Here is a 17,821-nt window from a genome sequence, read left to right as displayed (position 1 = left end):
CCAGTCTGCACCATCAGCCCATTCTACCACCAATAATAATGCACACACCACATTCATTCTAACCAAGGTGGGTAAAGTGTAAGAACACAATGACAGTTTGCACTATATAGTTACTGGTGCGCTGCTGTGTATTTCCAATAAATTATATATCAAATTCAGAATAAATCCATTTGTCATATACAAGTTAAAGTTCCTATATTTCCTAAAAATTGATTATTGTGAGTTTTCAGCCATGTTAGAATGTTGTTACCTCATCAAAACACTGCCTTATATCCATCCGAAGGGAGGAGCTAACTACACTGAACCTGTAAACAGCTATTGTTTACAGTTTCTGTATGTATGTTCAGTTTTACATGAACTCACTGGGACATTATATGTTGGACACTGTTAAATATGGTTTAGAGACAGAGGTGAAACTATCCACAAAGGATGACACATTGTGCTGTCTCTCCTATACCACTGAAGGAGACGGTCCTGGAGCAGAGTGAGAGGACTGGAACAGTGATGGAGAGTGAGTTAGGCAGGTGAAGGGCAAGGTAAGAATGATATATCAATAGTTGAAACTCATATAATTTATGGAATAGGCTATAAATGTTGCTTATCATATTTTTAATCTTTAACTAGTCCCCTTTTAAATGTTTATGACAATACAATCTACAACAAAAAGTGTTTTTTTGCTAATATATTCCAGTTAGTTTTTTAGACTACTGGGCACAAGCAGCAGCATAGGAAGTGATTTTTGTGACTACCATAGACTTTATACAGTCTATACTGACAACAACACATGAACTCTCTTCCACAAGGCTTCATATAACCATATTTTAAGGACTAAGCAAAGGTGATCAAATAATACCATGCTGCCTGTGGGTGGCACTGGTGTAACATTTTTTCAACAGCTGAACTTGATAAAATAGACCTAAGTTGACTTGTCCATACAATTCTATGTGTTTTCTATTAAATATACAGTACAAATGTGTATTCCTTTACTTTTTTCCATATCCAAACGAAAACTTCTAGTCTGTTTACATTCTCAATGGATTATGTGCTGTAGGTTAGTATGGATGGAAGCTTATATATTTTCAAGTTGTGTGGCTTGTGTCGGCAACACTTTTATTATACATTGAACACTGTTATTTGGGGGCTATAGGGGCTTATCATGTGCTTTACACTGTTCTTTAGTCTACACTCAGTATTTATGATTATGAGTAGGCCTGTGTCATTATCACATAGAGGCTGGGGGATATGGTGATAATAACTGAATCATGATCTGAACCCTGTGACAGTCTGCAATGTTGGTCATATCGACATATTGTTATTCACTATTTCTCTATTTGATGCAGCTTTCTACTTTTTTCCCCCACACATTAAGGTTATATTGACTTATTGTTAGGTAGTCTATTTCTTAATTAAAAAAGAGAAAAGGCGTTTAGTAATTGTATGTGAAAATCTTTGGGAGAAACTAACATGTGAGAAAGCAATTATTCAATTTGACCATGAATTTGACCCAGTTTGTCCTTTTTGGAAGTTTGCGTGTCTAGTGTTTATTGTACGCGCTGACGTCACGGGTGTAAAACAAGCGCAGAGTAAAAAAAAATACAACAACAGGCTTCGTCCATTAACAAGACCAAAAGCAGCCTGCCCTCAAGTTCAAATACTTGACCCTTGCCGCTAAAAGAGATGCCTGGATGTCCTTGCTATTGCCCCTGAGTCCAGATTACCGACTGTAGCGTTTAAACCCCGTACATTTGGTGTAGTAGTAGAGTCTCTGGAGCGTGAGAGCAGCGTCAGAGCGGAGCGGTGGAGCGGGGCAGCGGCGCGGTGGTGGAGGTGGGAGCGACACGGAGCTCTCCACAGCGAAGGAAAGAGGAGGAGGGTCTGACATAAACACAGACACTTCATTAGCAGACGAGCTAACCCGAAGTTTCCATACAAGTTGCTGATCTAAAGGAAAAAAAAAACAAAGAAACGGTAAGTGAACTGAAGCTAGGACGCTTTAGCCGCGTGTCTGTTGACGTTAGTTTACGTGCTAACACCTTATGCTAATGTTGTTAGCCAAGTTTATGCCAATGTTCCCTGGTCAAACAACTAAAAGCGGTCTTTTTTTTACCACATGCTGTATTTGTCATAATTTTTATGTTTCTAGCCAAATCGTCCTAACATTGTGTGGTACTATGTAAATAAGAGAGCTAATAATTCATTGATAAGGTTAGCTACACCGAGGAGCAAAGGTATCATTGAACACTCCCCTGGCTGCTGCTGCTGTAACGTTGTGCATGTCTAACATAATATGAGTGCTCTGCTCTTGTGAGAAATCGTAAAGAGGCCAGACCGCCTACTGTGAATTCAGACACACCTCTAATGTGTGTTTATGATTAAAAACACATACAGTTAAATATTGATGTCAGGACTCAATACGATTATTAATGGGCTCCTACTTCTGTGTAAGAGCAACAGGTGGTAATAAGTAGGTCACTGATTCTGTGGACTTCTTGTTGTCAATAGCTTTTTGTATTCCAAGGGTCCAAATGAATGAAATTAGTACATGTTTTTGACGTTTATGACATTTATACTTGATGTGTGTGCGCCAAGAGAAAAAAAGTAATATCTACAAATTTTCTTGCCTCTCCAAAATATTGCAGTTAATGTGAGGTGTGATAATGTTGTACCCTGAGATTTGGATATTGTTACATCCCTATATGAAACTGGCTCTTGACTCAAACATATGTGCTGCACATTTAGTTTTTCCAACTTTTTGCAGAGTAGTTTCTTTGTCTTATATCAATATTGATACTTTGCAGCTGATGTAATCAACATTCTCTGGGGATGTGATGCTAACTGAAGCCACAACTCTGTAAGATGCTCTATTAGACTTAAATCTGAGCTTTGTTTTAACACAATCTGACCAAAAAGACCCATCTTAGTTAGAACTACAACAGGTGAGTTGATTTGTGCTGTTAAACAAGTCTCTCTCAAATAACTTTACAATTACAATCTAGCTAGCATTAGCCAAGAGTTTTTTAGTTAGTCATTCTCACATTTTTGTTGAAAATCTAACACACCTAAACACCTAAACAGGATCATAAATATTATCACAGGCTGTGTTGTTTAAATCCATTTAGTATTTTTAGACCATATTCAAACTTTTTAATGCTGCTTGCTAATGTGTGCATTGTGTTATTACAGTAACTTCTGAACATCGCAACATAGAGATACATTTAGAACACCCCCAGCATCATATCACTGCAAAGTATCAATAAGTTGGACTCCATATTCTACTCACAAATACCACAACTTTACCATTAAATTCTGAAACCTAAATTGTTTTGCTGTAATGTAATGCACAAGAGTGAACTAATTCAACATACCCACATAAAGAAAACTACACTACCAGAGATAGAGGTGAGTTGTTTCCTCTTCAAATGTTTGTCTTTGATACAAAATGAACATTGCGGTTGTTGGCTGAGGCGCAGCCTTTGCTGGGTTGTGGTTAATGATTGAATGTTGGTTTCTCGCTGAGTTCTGTAGTTCCTGTATTGGCCCCACACTGTCAAAGTGTGGTTTCTTATTAGGGCTGTAATGAGTATTCAAACTTTATATTTTAAATGATCTAAAACCTATTATAACTATCTAACTCACCACCCACCTCTGCTATTGGTCAGCTTTAGCTGTCTCTTAAAAGCAATATTAATAGGTGTACATGAATTGTGATATAATCCAAGGAAATAGTGATATGAAATTAGTGGTGTAATTGGTGCCATGCCGACCCCTACTATTGCCACGGCTTTTTTTCCTTCCAATGTTTTTATCTTAAGGATGACCATTTTCTTGAAGTTTAAGACAATATTATAACATAGCATCCCTACCGAATAATAATAATAATAATAATAATAATAATAATAATAATAATAATAATAATTATTATTATTATTATTATTATTATTATTATTATTATTATTATTATTATTAATAATAATAATAATAATAATAATAATAATAATAATAATAATAATAATAACATTTTTCAGGTATGGCTAGCTTCAGCATTGGCCGATTTTTGTGAGGACTGGCAATATTTGCATCGTCAATGGAAAAACCCAGAGTGGTTGATTTCTAATGTTTTACAATCATACCTGTAAAACTAAGGGATTACACAGACACAAAATCATTTTTGCTTATACTTCCCTGCTTGTTTCGTCCTCTCTGTGTCTCTTATTCCCTCTTTCACCCTCTCTCTCACTCAGTTCATTGCTTTCGCTTTCCCTCACTGCCTCTTTCTCTCCCTCCCTTTTTCTTTGAGGTGGGCAGGGCGGCACAAGGCAGTGCGTTGTGTTTTTTCCCCCCAGCAGTAGCAGCAGCCATGGTGGTGGTGCCAGTTACTTGGGACAAAAGCCTTGTTGTTGAAAGAGAGATCATGTGACTGCGTGTGTTCCACCCTCATCATGTGACCACAAACCAGGGCTGGAGCTGAGTAGTGCTGAGTTGCTTAGAGCAGACAGACAGGGGCTAAAGATGCAAAGACAAGACAACAGAGCGGATGGCAAGATGAAATGGTGTTTGGAAAGTGGAGAAAACGATTTAAATTGACAAGGAAACTGTAGTCTTTCTAATTTCTTCATTGTGGATTTAAAAAGTTAACAAGTGTACGTGAAGATGTTCTTCCGTAGTGTTGGTAAGTTGATTATTACAAAGCAAGTTTTCTTTTGTAATATATTTTTGAAGTTTAATGCCTGGTTAATCATTTCTGCTGATTCATTGTGCGTTTATAGACTGCCAAAAAAAACAAGAGCGCTTCAAGACATGACTAATGTGACCACTTAAAGATACAGTAGGGAATGAACAGTTCATTTATTCCTCTTTGTAAAATCATAATTAAGTGGTATTGGTGACAGTTAACAATGTATTAATTATAGAACACCTATTTTTTGTACTTATTTAATTCATATTTTAACTGCGTTCCATATGCATTTTTATAGTGGTATTTTTTAAGTATTTTATATTGTTGAAACAGTGTCATGGATCATTTACTTTTGAAAACTGCTTTTTTTTTTTTTTTTTTTTTTTTTATACATTTTATTCTATTTTCAAAGTACTCAAAATAACAAATCGAGTTATTTCAGCAGAACAATGCTAGTATATAGTGTATGGACATAGAGCACATGGTTGCACAAACTGGCAGGTCCTGTCTTACCTGTTTGAACCAACTCTAACACAGTGAACGATACTTGATTTTCCAGGGATTGAAATAGGAACAGAAGGCAACCTATGCCAAACAGTCCAGCTCTGGGTATTTCCCTACCATGTCATCATTTAAGTATTGCTGAAATCTCAACTGCTCCTACAGATGATGTCACAATTGACTACTAACCTTTGCTACAATCTCACATTTATATGAAAAAAGCAACAGCGAAAAACAACAAAAAATGTGTATATGTTTGTGTTGATTTAAATGTAACTTTTTTTTCATTGTTTTTATTTCTCTTTTGTCACATAATGGCCTATCGTATTATGGCCTGTGAGAACACCCCTCTGCATATTCGGGCTAGTAGTGCATGTTCTCTATTTAGTGTTGACAAACCTCCTTATCAAAGCCTGATCTTGTCAGATCTTAAAAGCTAAGCAGGGCCGGGCCTGGTTAGCACTTAGATGGGAGACCGCTGAGAACAACAAAAGTCAGAGTGGTGTGCCAGTAGGTAAGGCACTTCACCCACATTGCCGATATGAATATGGTGTGTGGCTATTGCTAGTGGTCTGAGTATTATCCTCAGTCCATAAGGAAGCACTGCATGTAGGGTTGTTGAGGTGGACGTCCAAAATCATAGCTTGTAGGGATGGGCAAAAAAATGAATATCACAGTTTTCTTCTAGCCAAATTCTGATTTTCATTTTATCATAATTCGAATTTCTTTGAATTTTTCAGTTGCTTTTGTGACCCAATTTGCCCTGTGCAAGGTCTGCTATGGCTGCAAATTTGTCTTGGATGCGGGTCTTCCGCAAAAAGAGTTCTGAAAATGCTGTATTCTACAAGTTTATTGGTGTGCTTTTGCCATTCACAAATATAGAAAATCCAGTACTTCAGCCTTCACACTGCAGTATCAATTATGCAATTATCCCCTCTTACCATAGGGCAGATTATTTGCATAGCACATTGCAAGTAGCACCATACAGTGACAGAAGCAGCAGACAGGCAGCATGACTTCAGTATACGCCTTTAAGGGGTAGATTCAGCCATCATGTAGTTTACAGCAACTGTTACAATGACACCATGTAAGGCCTGCAAAAAATAAATAAATATACATACATACATACATACATACTGCAATAATAGTATAGTATATGTATGTATGTATCACCAAATGCATAACCAAGAAAGCTAATCATAAGAATGATTTAATCGTCCCTAAATCTGTTATGAACAAAATATAATACATAATTCAGCTTTCATCAGTCCTCTCACTTTTCATATCTATTTCATTGCAATATTAACATTTCCTCTAATTCTTTTTAATTGCACATTTTCGTCTCATATTGTGCAGCACTGTTTGTGATTGTGGAGCATGGAATGAATTGGCTTCCTGCTGCATCCAGTGCTTCCTGCACAACCTACTTCCTGTTGGCTGAGACCAAAGGGGAGACTTTGAAATACATTTAGGATAGCACTAGGGCAGCAACTTACTATTATCTCTGTAGTTGGCTAGTCAGTATAGTTACACTTTTTTTTAATCCATTTTAAAAATACATTTCAACAAGTTTTAATTATAATGTGCCTTTAAATCCTCACATGCCCAAGAACTGTTTGTAAATGTCATACAGACTGATGACATTATGTTTTCCTACAGGGCGTGGGTGCTCGGAGGGTGGGGTGCTCTTGTCAAATGCACAGCTTGTGAGGGATGACCTCCGTGGTGCTGGTGGAGTCTGGAGGGACTGTGGTGGAGTATGTAACAGCAGAAGAAGAACCTCAACAGGTGCGCACACACTCCCACAGCACGTTGTTATGAGTTAACATTATGATTTACATTAGAGGTACAAGGGGTGGGTAATGTTACTTCCTGGTTGGACATGAGCAACAGATGTGACATATGTTGCTGGATTTGATAACTGTTAACTAGCAACCACACTGTAAATGAGAGCGAGAGCTCTAATGCACATAATAGTTATATTTTGATGATAAAATATATTTTAGCACATTTATTTTGCTAACTTAAACTTATAAAATGTTGTTCTTTGTGCCTAAATTATCCCAGCTTTTTGGCTGGAATTGTGTTTATTGATGGCATAGAATTATAGAGAGATTCTTTTTTAGAACATCTTAACTCTTCTTCTCAAACTGCTAATTGACAGGTATAAAACTATCATATATATTTAGCTCATACAGGTACTATCCCACGAAACTAAGTTATAAAACATGAAAACCTGCCATATGTACTTTTAAAATTCAATAGTATGATGTTCAATGAACATAGTTCAATGGCAATGTTGTTTCTCATTGCATTTTGTGCAGGATGGAGAATGTGACGTGGAGATTGAGCTGGAGGAGGAAGAGGGGGCATGTGAGGATGAGGAGGGTTACCCAGAGGTCATTGTGGTGGAGGAGGACCCCGGAGTCAGTGCAGGAGGCCTGGGACAGACCAGTCAGGTGTTTGTGTGTGACGGACAGACCTACATGATCCAAGAGGCATCAGAGGAGCAGGAAGTGCAGCCACAAGAAGAGACAGGTGAGAGTGAAAACATTTGGTGGCTATATAATTTATTTGGGTTACACTGAATTATGTTAAAGTACTAGTATTAGACAATTAGACATGGCTGCTTTAAGTAAAATTAAAATAAAATACTGACTGGGAATTAAAACTGGGCTACCCAATTTTGGAAAACATTTAAAAAAACACATCTGCTCACTATCATATAAATGTCCCTAATTTGAAATAATATCCATAAAATCCATCGATTTGGATACCTCAGGTCCCATGAAGGAAGGCAGACCGATAGATATATTCTTTGTTACATACTGCCCCCTTGTGGATAGTTTCTGAAGTTTAATCTCTTACAGAGTGATTGAGTACCTTTATCAGCCAGTAATTGCATCTTAATCTCTTTCTAATTGGGATCTTTGTGTAATCTGGGGTTGTGTTTGGTTAATAGAAACGCATTGGCAAATAGGGATGATTGTTTATGATATGTTTATAATGCCATCAGAAGGCTTGCACTGGCCAGTTTTTATAAATAAATGGATCTTATTGGACATGTACATTTCAGTACTTTCCAGAGGAGACTATGATGAACAGGCAATTTTTATTTGAATAATTTTATTGTATACAATGAGTATACTTACTGCCTTAACTACTCCAAAAAATGACATATAATATAAAATATTAATTAAAGCTACTTACCCAGTGCTATATTTATGATAAAATAACAATCAAAAAGTATGTTTTTATTACATTTTTTGCCCATCTTGTTTAGACTATGAGGGCAAAAAATTGACTATGGGAGGCCACCATAGTCTAATCTATTAACGGGAACCATTTACAAGACGACTGCATACTTTTTTGTACTCAATTAGGTTTTGTTGCCTGATATAACTGCTCAATGTCTGCATAACTGTAAAGCTTTTCTTCAAGTAAGTTGTTGTGACAAAATAAGACCCAGCAATTGATTGTTTACATTGTCAGTGACCCTCGTTTCACAAAAACGTGAAAGTTAAAGCCAAGTATGAAATTGCATTATTATGCTATTTGGGTGCTTTGCACGTAAGCCACGCAGAGGGAGGGTTATTTCCTGTGTCGGCGGCGGAGGGATAGCTGTGTCTCTGTGACGCGGCCCGTTGAAGTCAATTGAAATTTCCATTAGCAGCGGAGGGATACGCACTATTAGCTTCCCATACAATACAGAGAGAACTAGTGTGAATCTGCAGCAAGGGAGAAACATGGCGACTTCGCAGCATGAGGGGCAAGCAAATCAACTCGATCTACTCATCAGAGCCGGTAATGTGGCTTATTAGATTAAAATATAGTTATAGCGGCTTTATTTTAATACACGGTATATTTTTGTAACTCGCCGCTATGTGTCGGTCCGCTCAGCACCGTAGTGAAGCAATGGAGGGCAATCAGGAAGTAATCACCTTGGTAGCAACCTGCATGGCGTTGCTACACGGTTTTTAATGCAAGCTTTACGAGACGAAAAATCTGTAGTTATGACGATATCTGATTGTGAAATTATTGTAATCTGCACTGGGCAGATTTTGCATATAGGACCAGATTTATTGTGTTGCGTGGCCATGCGGAATAACTGTGCGGATGGGTTCTGCAAAACCAGGAAGTGCAAGGATGTTGTCTTTCCTACGTCTTTGCCACGCTGTCTGGGTCGCAAGGACATGTGGATTTATTTTTGCTATGAATAACGTGGAAATTGGACTTGCTTGGTTATAAATTATTGTTAAAGAAATCCAGTTTGTTGCTTGGTCTAGTGCTTATGTAAAAAGCACGGACGCTATTTATACAAATAAACAAGTATCAACATCTTCATGGCATGATGGGTATTACAGCTATATTAGAAATGTTTTAAACTGTATTAGAGACGTAGTAGTTACAACGTGGACGTTAAGATTCGTTGTATTTAACATTACTTCCGCTGTTGTACTGTTGTGCTCCTTTTCCTACAGCGTGGGATGGCCTGCCTTAGCATACTGCCTTTCTTCCTTTTAAATAATACTTCGACTATTTCATTAAATATATATTAGACTACCAGTTGTTTCGTCAATCCGTATCACTTACACTCCTTAGTACTTGTTTTTTGTTGTATTGTGTTATTTGTACATGTTTGAAATTGCTATTTTTAAAAGTATTTTTGTCCCATTTCGATGGCGGAAGCATTGTAAATGTGAGAGGGCGGGGTAAAGCTTTGATTGACAGTAACATTTGTCCAATGGGATTATGGCACAGTTTGACGTCGGCACCTGTCCAATCATTTCTCTGACTGGGCGGGTTGATAGACTCAGGAATAGCCAATCAGGGGCGAGGAGGGCGTTGATTGACAGGTACACTTGTGCCATTCTTCGAAGAGAACTGGAGGGAAAAGATGGAGTGTAAACACGGAAGTCATCAACGGCTGCACTACTTTCTGTCGGACTCGCTGCTATTCTTGACCGTTATACCCTTTGGTGCATAATATAACTTTAGAAAAAAACATTAAAAAATGTACATGTATAAAATGTTCAAATAATGTGTTACAATAGCCTCGTTTGCTATGGTTTATGTATAGAATTCGGTAATGATGTATGTAGGTGTAACCCTTTTGTGTCCTCTTATGTGAATGCTTTCTTACATTAAATTAAATCATATTAATTTGTCTGGTTGGTTACTTGGTATAAACAGTAGCGTGCATCTTGCTCATTTGTTTTTATAAGTGACTGTGCGTATGGGACAAGCTAAAGATAGGTCTTTTCTCACCCCTACTCTGCCTCTTGCCTCAGTGCGATAGCCAAACATGGGCAGACCACTCGAGTTTCCCACTAGTGACTGACAGCGACAGCAGGTGCCCTGGGTTTTCTTCTCAGGAACCTTTAGTTATTAGCCCTGCACTTTTTATTTGGCCTAGCATTAACAATTGTCAGATTGTCTTAACTATTATTGTCACTCTAATATTAAAAAAAATAAAATCAGTATTACTTTGCAAAGTGATGATTATAAAAAGCTTCCGTTTTTACTGTCTTGTAAGTTATAGAGTGCTAATTAACTGTTCACTGGCAAGTAGTTAGTTCATTCATCTTTCAGATTGCATTAGTTAATTGACTTTTCACTACATTATGTTAATGTTTTTTTTTCTTGTTATTATATGCGGCTTAATGTTTTTCAAAATCAGTTTTTCTCAAGGCAATAATTTCTAGTCATATATTGCTAATTAACTGTCTTGTTAAGTGACCAATAATAGTAGTTGGTTCATTTTTTTTATTCAGTTTTCAGATTACATCACTTAATTTACTTTATTTAACAAAACTTAGAGTTAAAGTTAAATTGTACAACAAAAACTACTAAGTACCCATAAGGCGTGATGAAGTTAGTCAAAACGTAAAATCATTATCGTCTACATCTGTTGGACGCATAGACGTGACAGTTGTGTTTTATGATTGTTTTGTTCCAGTGGAGGCCTCTGTCCATGGCTCCAGTATCCACTGCTCAGACAAAACTATTGAGGCGGCGGAGGCTCTGTTGCACATGGACTCTCCCTCCAGCCTAAGAGAGGACCGCAGCCCAGGTAACAACAATTCCAAACTATTACACAATGATAAAACCGAAGGAAGATGCTCTATGCTTTTTTAGGGTCTCCCAGTATTTATGGCTGGTTGTTGTTTACCTTGTTTAGTCTATGTCTTTGTATTTTTTTTTATTGAATTGCTATTAATGTTGTCATGATACTAGAATTTCAAACTCGATTTTGATATTAAGGAATAGACGTGATACTACTAATTCCGATCCCACATGATAATAAAGAAAACACTCTTTCTTTAGATAATAGAATATCATTTTCAGCATTAAGTCATCGTACTTTTTTATATTACCACGTGGCTTTATATCTGTGTAATCTCAAAGTCGTCTACATAGGTTCCATAGTGGTCCATGGGCGTATACTAGTCTACGTGGTCTTATACTTGTTCTGATACAGGTCAAGCTCATAAAACTATTCAGGAAAGGTTAATTTATGTCCTGTTAATGTGACTTTTTTGTATTGATACTTGTTCAAATTTTTATCTAGTTTTCAAACTAGTTTTAGTATCAATTAATATCTGAGCAACCCTAATTGCTAGTATATATGATAGTGGCTGCAGGGTTTTACATTGTGGCCAGTTCAGCACTTGTTGTTTTAGATGTGGTATAGATATAACTTTTATTGTGGTGCCCTTGCAGACTTCCTTCATGCTGCCATGCGTCCAGACATGTACGCAGAGACTGAAGTGGAGATTACAACGGAGGACTGTTGTGACGATGAAGATGAGGAGATGGTCACTTTGATAGAGGAACCTGAGCCAGATCATGAGCCAATCAGGAAGAAGAGGGGTAAAAATGATCATATAATATTGTAGCATATGGTATGGTTGTGCGTGTGTTTGTGTGTGTGTGTGTTTTTTTTTTTCCCCAAATGCTCTAAATCCAAATAAGACCAACTTTACAGCTTCCTTTTTAGCACACACTGTTCATGAGGTAAACATTTGCAAAAGATGTATTTATAAGCCTACAATCTTCACCTCAATTTGGATTTGGTTTTAGCTTGACAGTGGAATGTTTTCATCTGAAATGTTGACAAACTTGTAAATAGCAGCGCTCAGATTTAACTTTGTCCTGAAGTGTTTTCCAAAACCAAAAACCTCAACTCTAAACCCTCACTATGTTATTGCACTCCATCTAGTGGCTGCATCAGAGACTTGGTTATGGTGATATTTAAGCTGATATTTAAAGAGATATATAATGTACAATTGACCTATAGGAGGTATTAACCGTGTTATAATGGTGCTCCCACATCATTAACTTAAGCCTGCCACACACTACAGGATAATTTGCCCGATTTGCTTCTACCCTACTTCGGTGAGGTGTGACTTTGGATCCTCATATTCAATTTTGCTCAGCTCCCCTTGTATGGTATATGGTGTCAGTGCGACTCTTAGTTGCTCTGTCATATTGTAACCACAAAACATCACTGCTACTGCACCAGCCAATGAAACATAGCGTCAGGGGCAGACGGATGGACACAGAGGCATAAGATACAAACTCTGGAAATGGCGAAAATGATTAGGCAACATTTTTACTCACCTGCCGTAAAATTGTCTGTAATCTCTCAGTCGTCCAGGTCTGATCCATAGCAAAAGATGAAATTTAAATATGTCAACTGTACAAATCGTTGTAGGAGTGAAGACGTTTCACTGTTGTAAAACTGTAAACTTAAATTGAAGCATTCTTATCCATATCCATTAGAATTTGTTCTCCACAAATAATATTCAGAAATAGTTCACAAAACAGTGCTATTAATCCAGCTTGGTGCATTCTTTAAAAAGTAAAAAGGCAAGAGTAGTTCCTCATGTTTGTCTGTTTATATAAATCCACACAGCAAGGATCAAGGTAAGCTGCTGCTAGAGTAAACATGACTCTACATCCTGTGTAATTTATTGCCTGCCTTCTGTGCATTAAATAACCCTTTTCTGAATTACTGCACCACATTTCACAAAAAATAAACCGGTTTGACTTGCATCTAAACTAGAAGCGAAATGCTCTGATCTTTTGAACACTTTAGAGTCTCAAAGCGAGTTATTTTATTGTAGACAGGAAATGACTGACGCGAGGTGCCCTATAAGTTTTGATTGCTCATAACTTTGAGCTTGTGGTGTGCAGTCTATTCATTGCCGTAATTGCCCTCAGAGGATCATAAGATATAAAATCTCATACAATTCTCATGTCTGTGTGCGCTTTTTTTTGCACTTTTAAAATGGTTAAAGACTGAAAAATCCTGTAGTATGTGTGACGGGCTTTACTCAAAATTGTATTGTGATTGATTCATATGTTTTGAGCAATCCTGTATTATCCTACATTGTCCTTGACTGCTTAGATTTCCACCCAACCACGGGATGTCCTCCTATATAGCCACAATGGTGGTAACATGCACACCAAAAAGGAAATATTACCTGATTTCTGAATCTTTGATTTATTTAAATTACATTTCAGTTCTGCAAATTTGAATGGGGAGGCAGTGGATCTGTTTCTATAATTTGGTCATTTTAGATCAATATTGTCTGTACTTTTTTATTCTATACAAAATACCAGAAAACAACATGCTATTTTCTTTAAAACGGTCTATTTCTCCTGTAGTTGGACGAAAGCCAAAGCCGTTTTCACCCGACTCTCCAGATCTCAGCATCAAGAAGAAGTCCAGAGAGGGCAGAGGTATTGATGGTGTCACTACATAGTCAGTACAATTAAAATTTCTGTTTTCTGTGTATAAGCGTAACTTCTTGACATTCAGCAGGATCCACCACTTACCTTTGGGAGTTTTTATTGGACCTGCTCCAGGACAAAAACACGTGTCCCAGATACATCAAGTGGACCCAGAGGGAGAAGGGCATCTTTAAACTGGTCGACTCCAAAGCTGTGTCCAGACTGTGGGGGAAACATAAGAACAAGCCTGATATGAACTATGAGACCATGGGCAGGGCTCTACGGTGAGGGTCTTTCACTTTTCTATATTATCATTAACTTGATTATAACATGGTTTAAAGCTAAGGATCTCACAGTTACGATGTTATCACTATCACTAGTGTCACATTATATTTAGTCACAATATCAGACTTGAGTATTGTTAAGAGAAACATCACAATTTTATCATTATCCATCATTATTGACATAGTATTGCTGTATTATGAGATACTTTTTAAACTTTTAACCATGTTTATTTAACTGTAACAAACATGGTATTGATATTGTGACATTTCTATAGGGTGATGATTTATTCTGAATTTATTCTATAATTTTTCTTCTTAAATTCTCACGTTAACGTTTTATGTCACTTAGCAATATTAATCAGTTAAATGATTATCAAGATTCAGCTTACAGTATAATTGTATTAGGTTTTTTTCTCACTAAAATCACTGCTTGTACTTTTTGTTGTAGCATAATTGAACCTGCTTCATTCATTCCAGGAGTTAGGTGTCCAAGAGTAGTTCAGTTTTAAAATTGTATTTTGGATAAATAAAACATGGAAACTGATATTATTTGTTTGTTTGCAGATATTATTACCAGCGAGGAATTCTTGCCAAAGTGGAGGGGCAGCGCTTGGTTTACCAATTTAAGGAAATGCCGAAAAACATTGTGATCATCGACGACAACAAGGCGGACATGACGGAGGACCTGATCAGCTCTGAATCTCCTGCGTCATATGAGCGTGTGCCCCCTCCACCCAATCTTTTACTCAAGTCTGAGCCAACTACACCCACAAAACCCAACATCCTCAGAGGCAGCAAGTCCAGCGTCACTATCAATGCTGTGAACAAGCCAGCAGGGGGCAGCACTCCCATCTCACCAGCCGGTCAAAGAGGAGTCACGGTGGATTCAAGCAAAACGCCACAGTCTCACGCAGCCATCATCACTAATGCCACAGGGCCAAGGTAAATCCATAACTGTTACCTAGCAACCATAATGTTATCATAGCCCAAACCTGTCTTACACAGTAGTTATGATTTTGACTAATAAAAATAAATGACATCTTTATTTTGTTCAATGAATGGTTAAACTGCCAGAAAATTGTCTTCTTGGAGTGTAGATTGTTTGATGTTGATGACATATTAGAAGTGACCTCCTGTATTTTTATACTTTTCAATTTTTCTTCACTTAACTGATGTAAAAACTGTAATTGCTATTTACTAAAGGCACTATTCCACCAAGCAAAGTAATGATTACAAAAACAACACAAGAGTATATGAATGATTTCTGTCCCACCAGCTGATTGTTTTTGTATAATTGTTCCAGGGCGGTGAGGGTAGCTATGCAAGTCCCAGTGATGATGACCACGTCTTTGGGGCAGAAGATCTCCACCGTAGCGATGCAGCCGAGTGGGACGACCGCCGGCCACACTACCCTCCTCACAAACCCCTCTCCCATTAGTGCTGTGCCCAATGCAAACTCGCAACAGAAGGTAGTGTAAAGCTACATCATGGAACTTGGTGGTTTTCAAACTGTGGTACACAGGACCCTTTAAAGTTCTATTATTTATTTACATTTTGTCTTTGTTTGGGTTAGAGCTTGTTTAGAAATACTCTAGCAAGGGTGTGGTGCTATTTTAGAATCTGGTCCAGCTTTAGTCGTGTTAGATCTGGTGGTACTTGGTGCACAAAGTTTGAGAACCATTGATGAAACTTCTTTCAGTGCATGTATATTTCAGAGCTAATTGTCCCAAATGCTGCAGGTCGTGATCCAGACCCTCCCGACCATGGTACCAGCCACAGCTGAAAATGGAGACAAAATCACGGTGCAACTCGCCAAAATCATCACAATTCCAGCACACCAGCTGGCTCAGTGCCAGCTCCAGACCTCGGGATCCAAATCTGGTGTGGGGTCCTCTGCGGGGGGCATCAGTCTGGTGGGTAGCCCCCTAACGGTGCGTGCTCTGGCCCCTGTAAACGTGGGCCCAGGTGCCCAGGTGATGAGGCTCACGGTCCCGCAGCAGCCGCAGCAGACCGTGGTGGTGTCCCAAGCCGGAGGTGTAGGTGGAACCGGGGTAGTCACGTTATCTGCAGCCAATCAGCCGCGAGTGATCAGTGGCGTTTTGAACGGCTCTGAGCTGCTGATTGGAGGAGCGGGAGTCGCTCTGGAGAAAGTGAAAGTGGAAGCGGTGCCTGTTTCGATTGGGGTCCAAACGAGTCCTACAAAAGCCCCCGCGGTCAGCTCCGAGGCGGCGAGCGCAGAGGGATCAAAGACAGAGGAGCCCGAGTGTTGAAACTCTTGAGTCTGAGAGCGTAGTTTGTACAAAAGTCATTTTTACTCTCTATAACCAGCAGCAGTCTTTGAGACTCAAACTTTTACTTTTCCCTTCTGCTGCACAAGACATTTCTCATCCGGCCCTCCTCAAAACCTCCACAAACTTGGAGACAGGCCGTGTACAGTTCAGACTGTAGCATCTAACATAGGAACAGACTCAATGGTGAAACTAAAGGGACCAACACTAATCGCTACAAATGTAACTGACTCTGATGGAGAAATGCACTCACTCTATTACAACACTACACGTTCAGGCAAATAATTACAACCAAGTGGATGTAATTAAGCCTTTGTCGAGGGCATGTTTAAAATTATAGAAAAGTGATGCTGGTTTTCACATCCATATCACTGTGCAAAGGTGCTGCAGAAAGCTGAAGGGGGGAAAGGGCAGTCTACGATCATGTAAATATATACAAAATATATTTACGGAGAAAATGTTAACAGCAGTAGGTTTAAATTTTAACTCTTTTGTTTCATGTATCTTTTGAACAGTAAGCTGAACTTTTGTTTTTCTTTTGATACTTTGAACCAAGCACAGTATTACTTAACCTAAGGGAGCTAATACATGTATTTATTAGTGTCTCTTTTATCAGGCTGTTGATTACTAGTGACAGCAGCGTTATGTAGGTCAGAAACCAGGTTATTTGCACTTTCCTTCTCAAAAGAGTTGAGATTTGTCAAATTTATCTTGGTATTTTTTTCTTTTTTCCTGTGGACACTGCAGCCACACTTTTGGGAATGCATTAAAGGCCAGTGCATGCAGTCATATATTTCAGTTGAACAGATTTACTGTATCTGAGCTCACAATGCAATTTACAATATCATGAAATCAGTGACAAATATCAAAGGGTCAATCATGGCAGCATCCTCGGTCTGCCATTTCAGCCCACACATTTCAGTTTTTATGGAGGGGAGGAGATTTGTGTTCAGACTGAACTGTTTGTATATTCAACATTTGAAGTATATTCTATTTTGTTGTACTCTTGTTTCAAAGTGTATTAAAGTAGATTTTACTGAAACATGATTCAGAGTTTGTGCCTTTTGTTAGGAGAAATCTGTGCAACTGTGATGGAGTAAATTATGTGTAGAAATGTCTCAAGCCAAAGTTACTGTTTGCTTATTCACGCGTGAAGTTTACACAGCAGTCATTCTGTTTTACATTGAAACAGTCACATTCAGATTCTGTACAAAATGTGCAGGTGTCTGGTGGCATGTGCACACATAACAGTACTACAGTGGCTGAAAATTGGTCTAACTGCCTCAAATCTGTAGTGTCGAACATTTAAATATTGTAATAATTAAAGGGTAGGA

The 17,821-nt window shown here is 38.2% G+C and overlaps 1 protein-coding gene across 6 annotated transcripts; it reads left to right on the top strand.

Moving 5' to 3' along the window:
• The first annotated feature begins 1,555 nt into the window (after positions 1-1,555).
• Positions 1,556-17,534, top strand: elf2b (E74-like factor 2b (ets domain transcription factor)). Of its 6 annotated transcripts, none has more exons than XM_033991762.2 (10): positions 1,556-1,968; positions 6,836-6,964; positions 7,501-7,714; positions 11,136-11,249; positions 11,900-12,049; positions 13,850-13,924; positions 14,007-14,199; positions 14,764-15,141; positions 15,503-15,668; positions 15,939-17,534. In XM_033991762.2, the coding sequence occupies exons 2-10, from the start codon at positions 6,890-6,892 to the stop codon at positions 16,467-16,469; spliced, it is 1,896 nt and encodes a 631-aa protein (XP_033847653.1). In that variant the 5' UTR covers positions 1,556-1,968; positions 6,836-6,889; the 3' UTR covers positions 16,470-17,534. The 6 variants fall into 6 exon arrangements, with proteins under 6 accessions (XP_033847653.1, XP_033847645.1, XP_055077784.1 ...); XM_033991754.2 differs by having other exon boundaries at positions 1,810-1,968; positions 14,004-14,199; XM_055221809.1 differs by lacking the exon at positions 1,556-1,968 and adding an exon at positions 4,360-4,669 and having other exon boundaries at positions 14,004-14,199.
• The last annotated feature ends 287 nt before the right edge of the window (positions 17,535-17,821 follow it).

Source organism: Periophthalmus magnuspinnatus, chromosome 1, assembly GCF_009829125.3.
Source record: "Periophthalmus magnuspinnatus isolate fPerMag1 chromosome 1, fPerMag1.2.pri, whole genome shotgun sequence".
NCBI lineage: Eukaryota > Metazoa > Chordata > Actinopteri > Gobiiformes > Gobiidae > Periophthalmus > Periophthalmus magnuspinnatus.
Note: the sequence above shows the minus strand (reverse complement) of the source record. Positions and strands in the feature narration are given on the sequence as shown.

Coding starts and splice junctions, on each gene's coding strand:
- elf2b (XM_033991754.2), top strand. CDS start 6,890: ATGACCTCCGTGGTGCTGGTGGAGTCTGGAGGGACTGTGGTGGAGTAT. Junction 7,715..11,135: donor GCAGCCACAAGAAGAGACAG/GTGAGAGTGAAA, acceptor GTTTTGTTCCAG/TGGAGGCCTCTGTCCATGGC. Junction 12,050..13,849: donor GCCAATCAGGAAGAAGAGGG/GTAAAAATGATC, acceptor TTTCTCCTGTAG/TTGGACGAAAGCCAAAGCCG.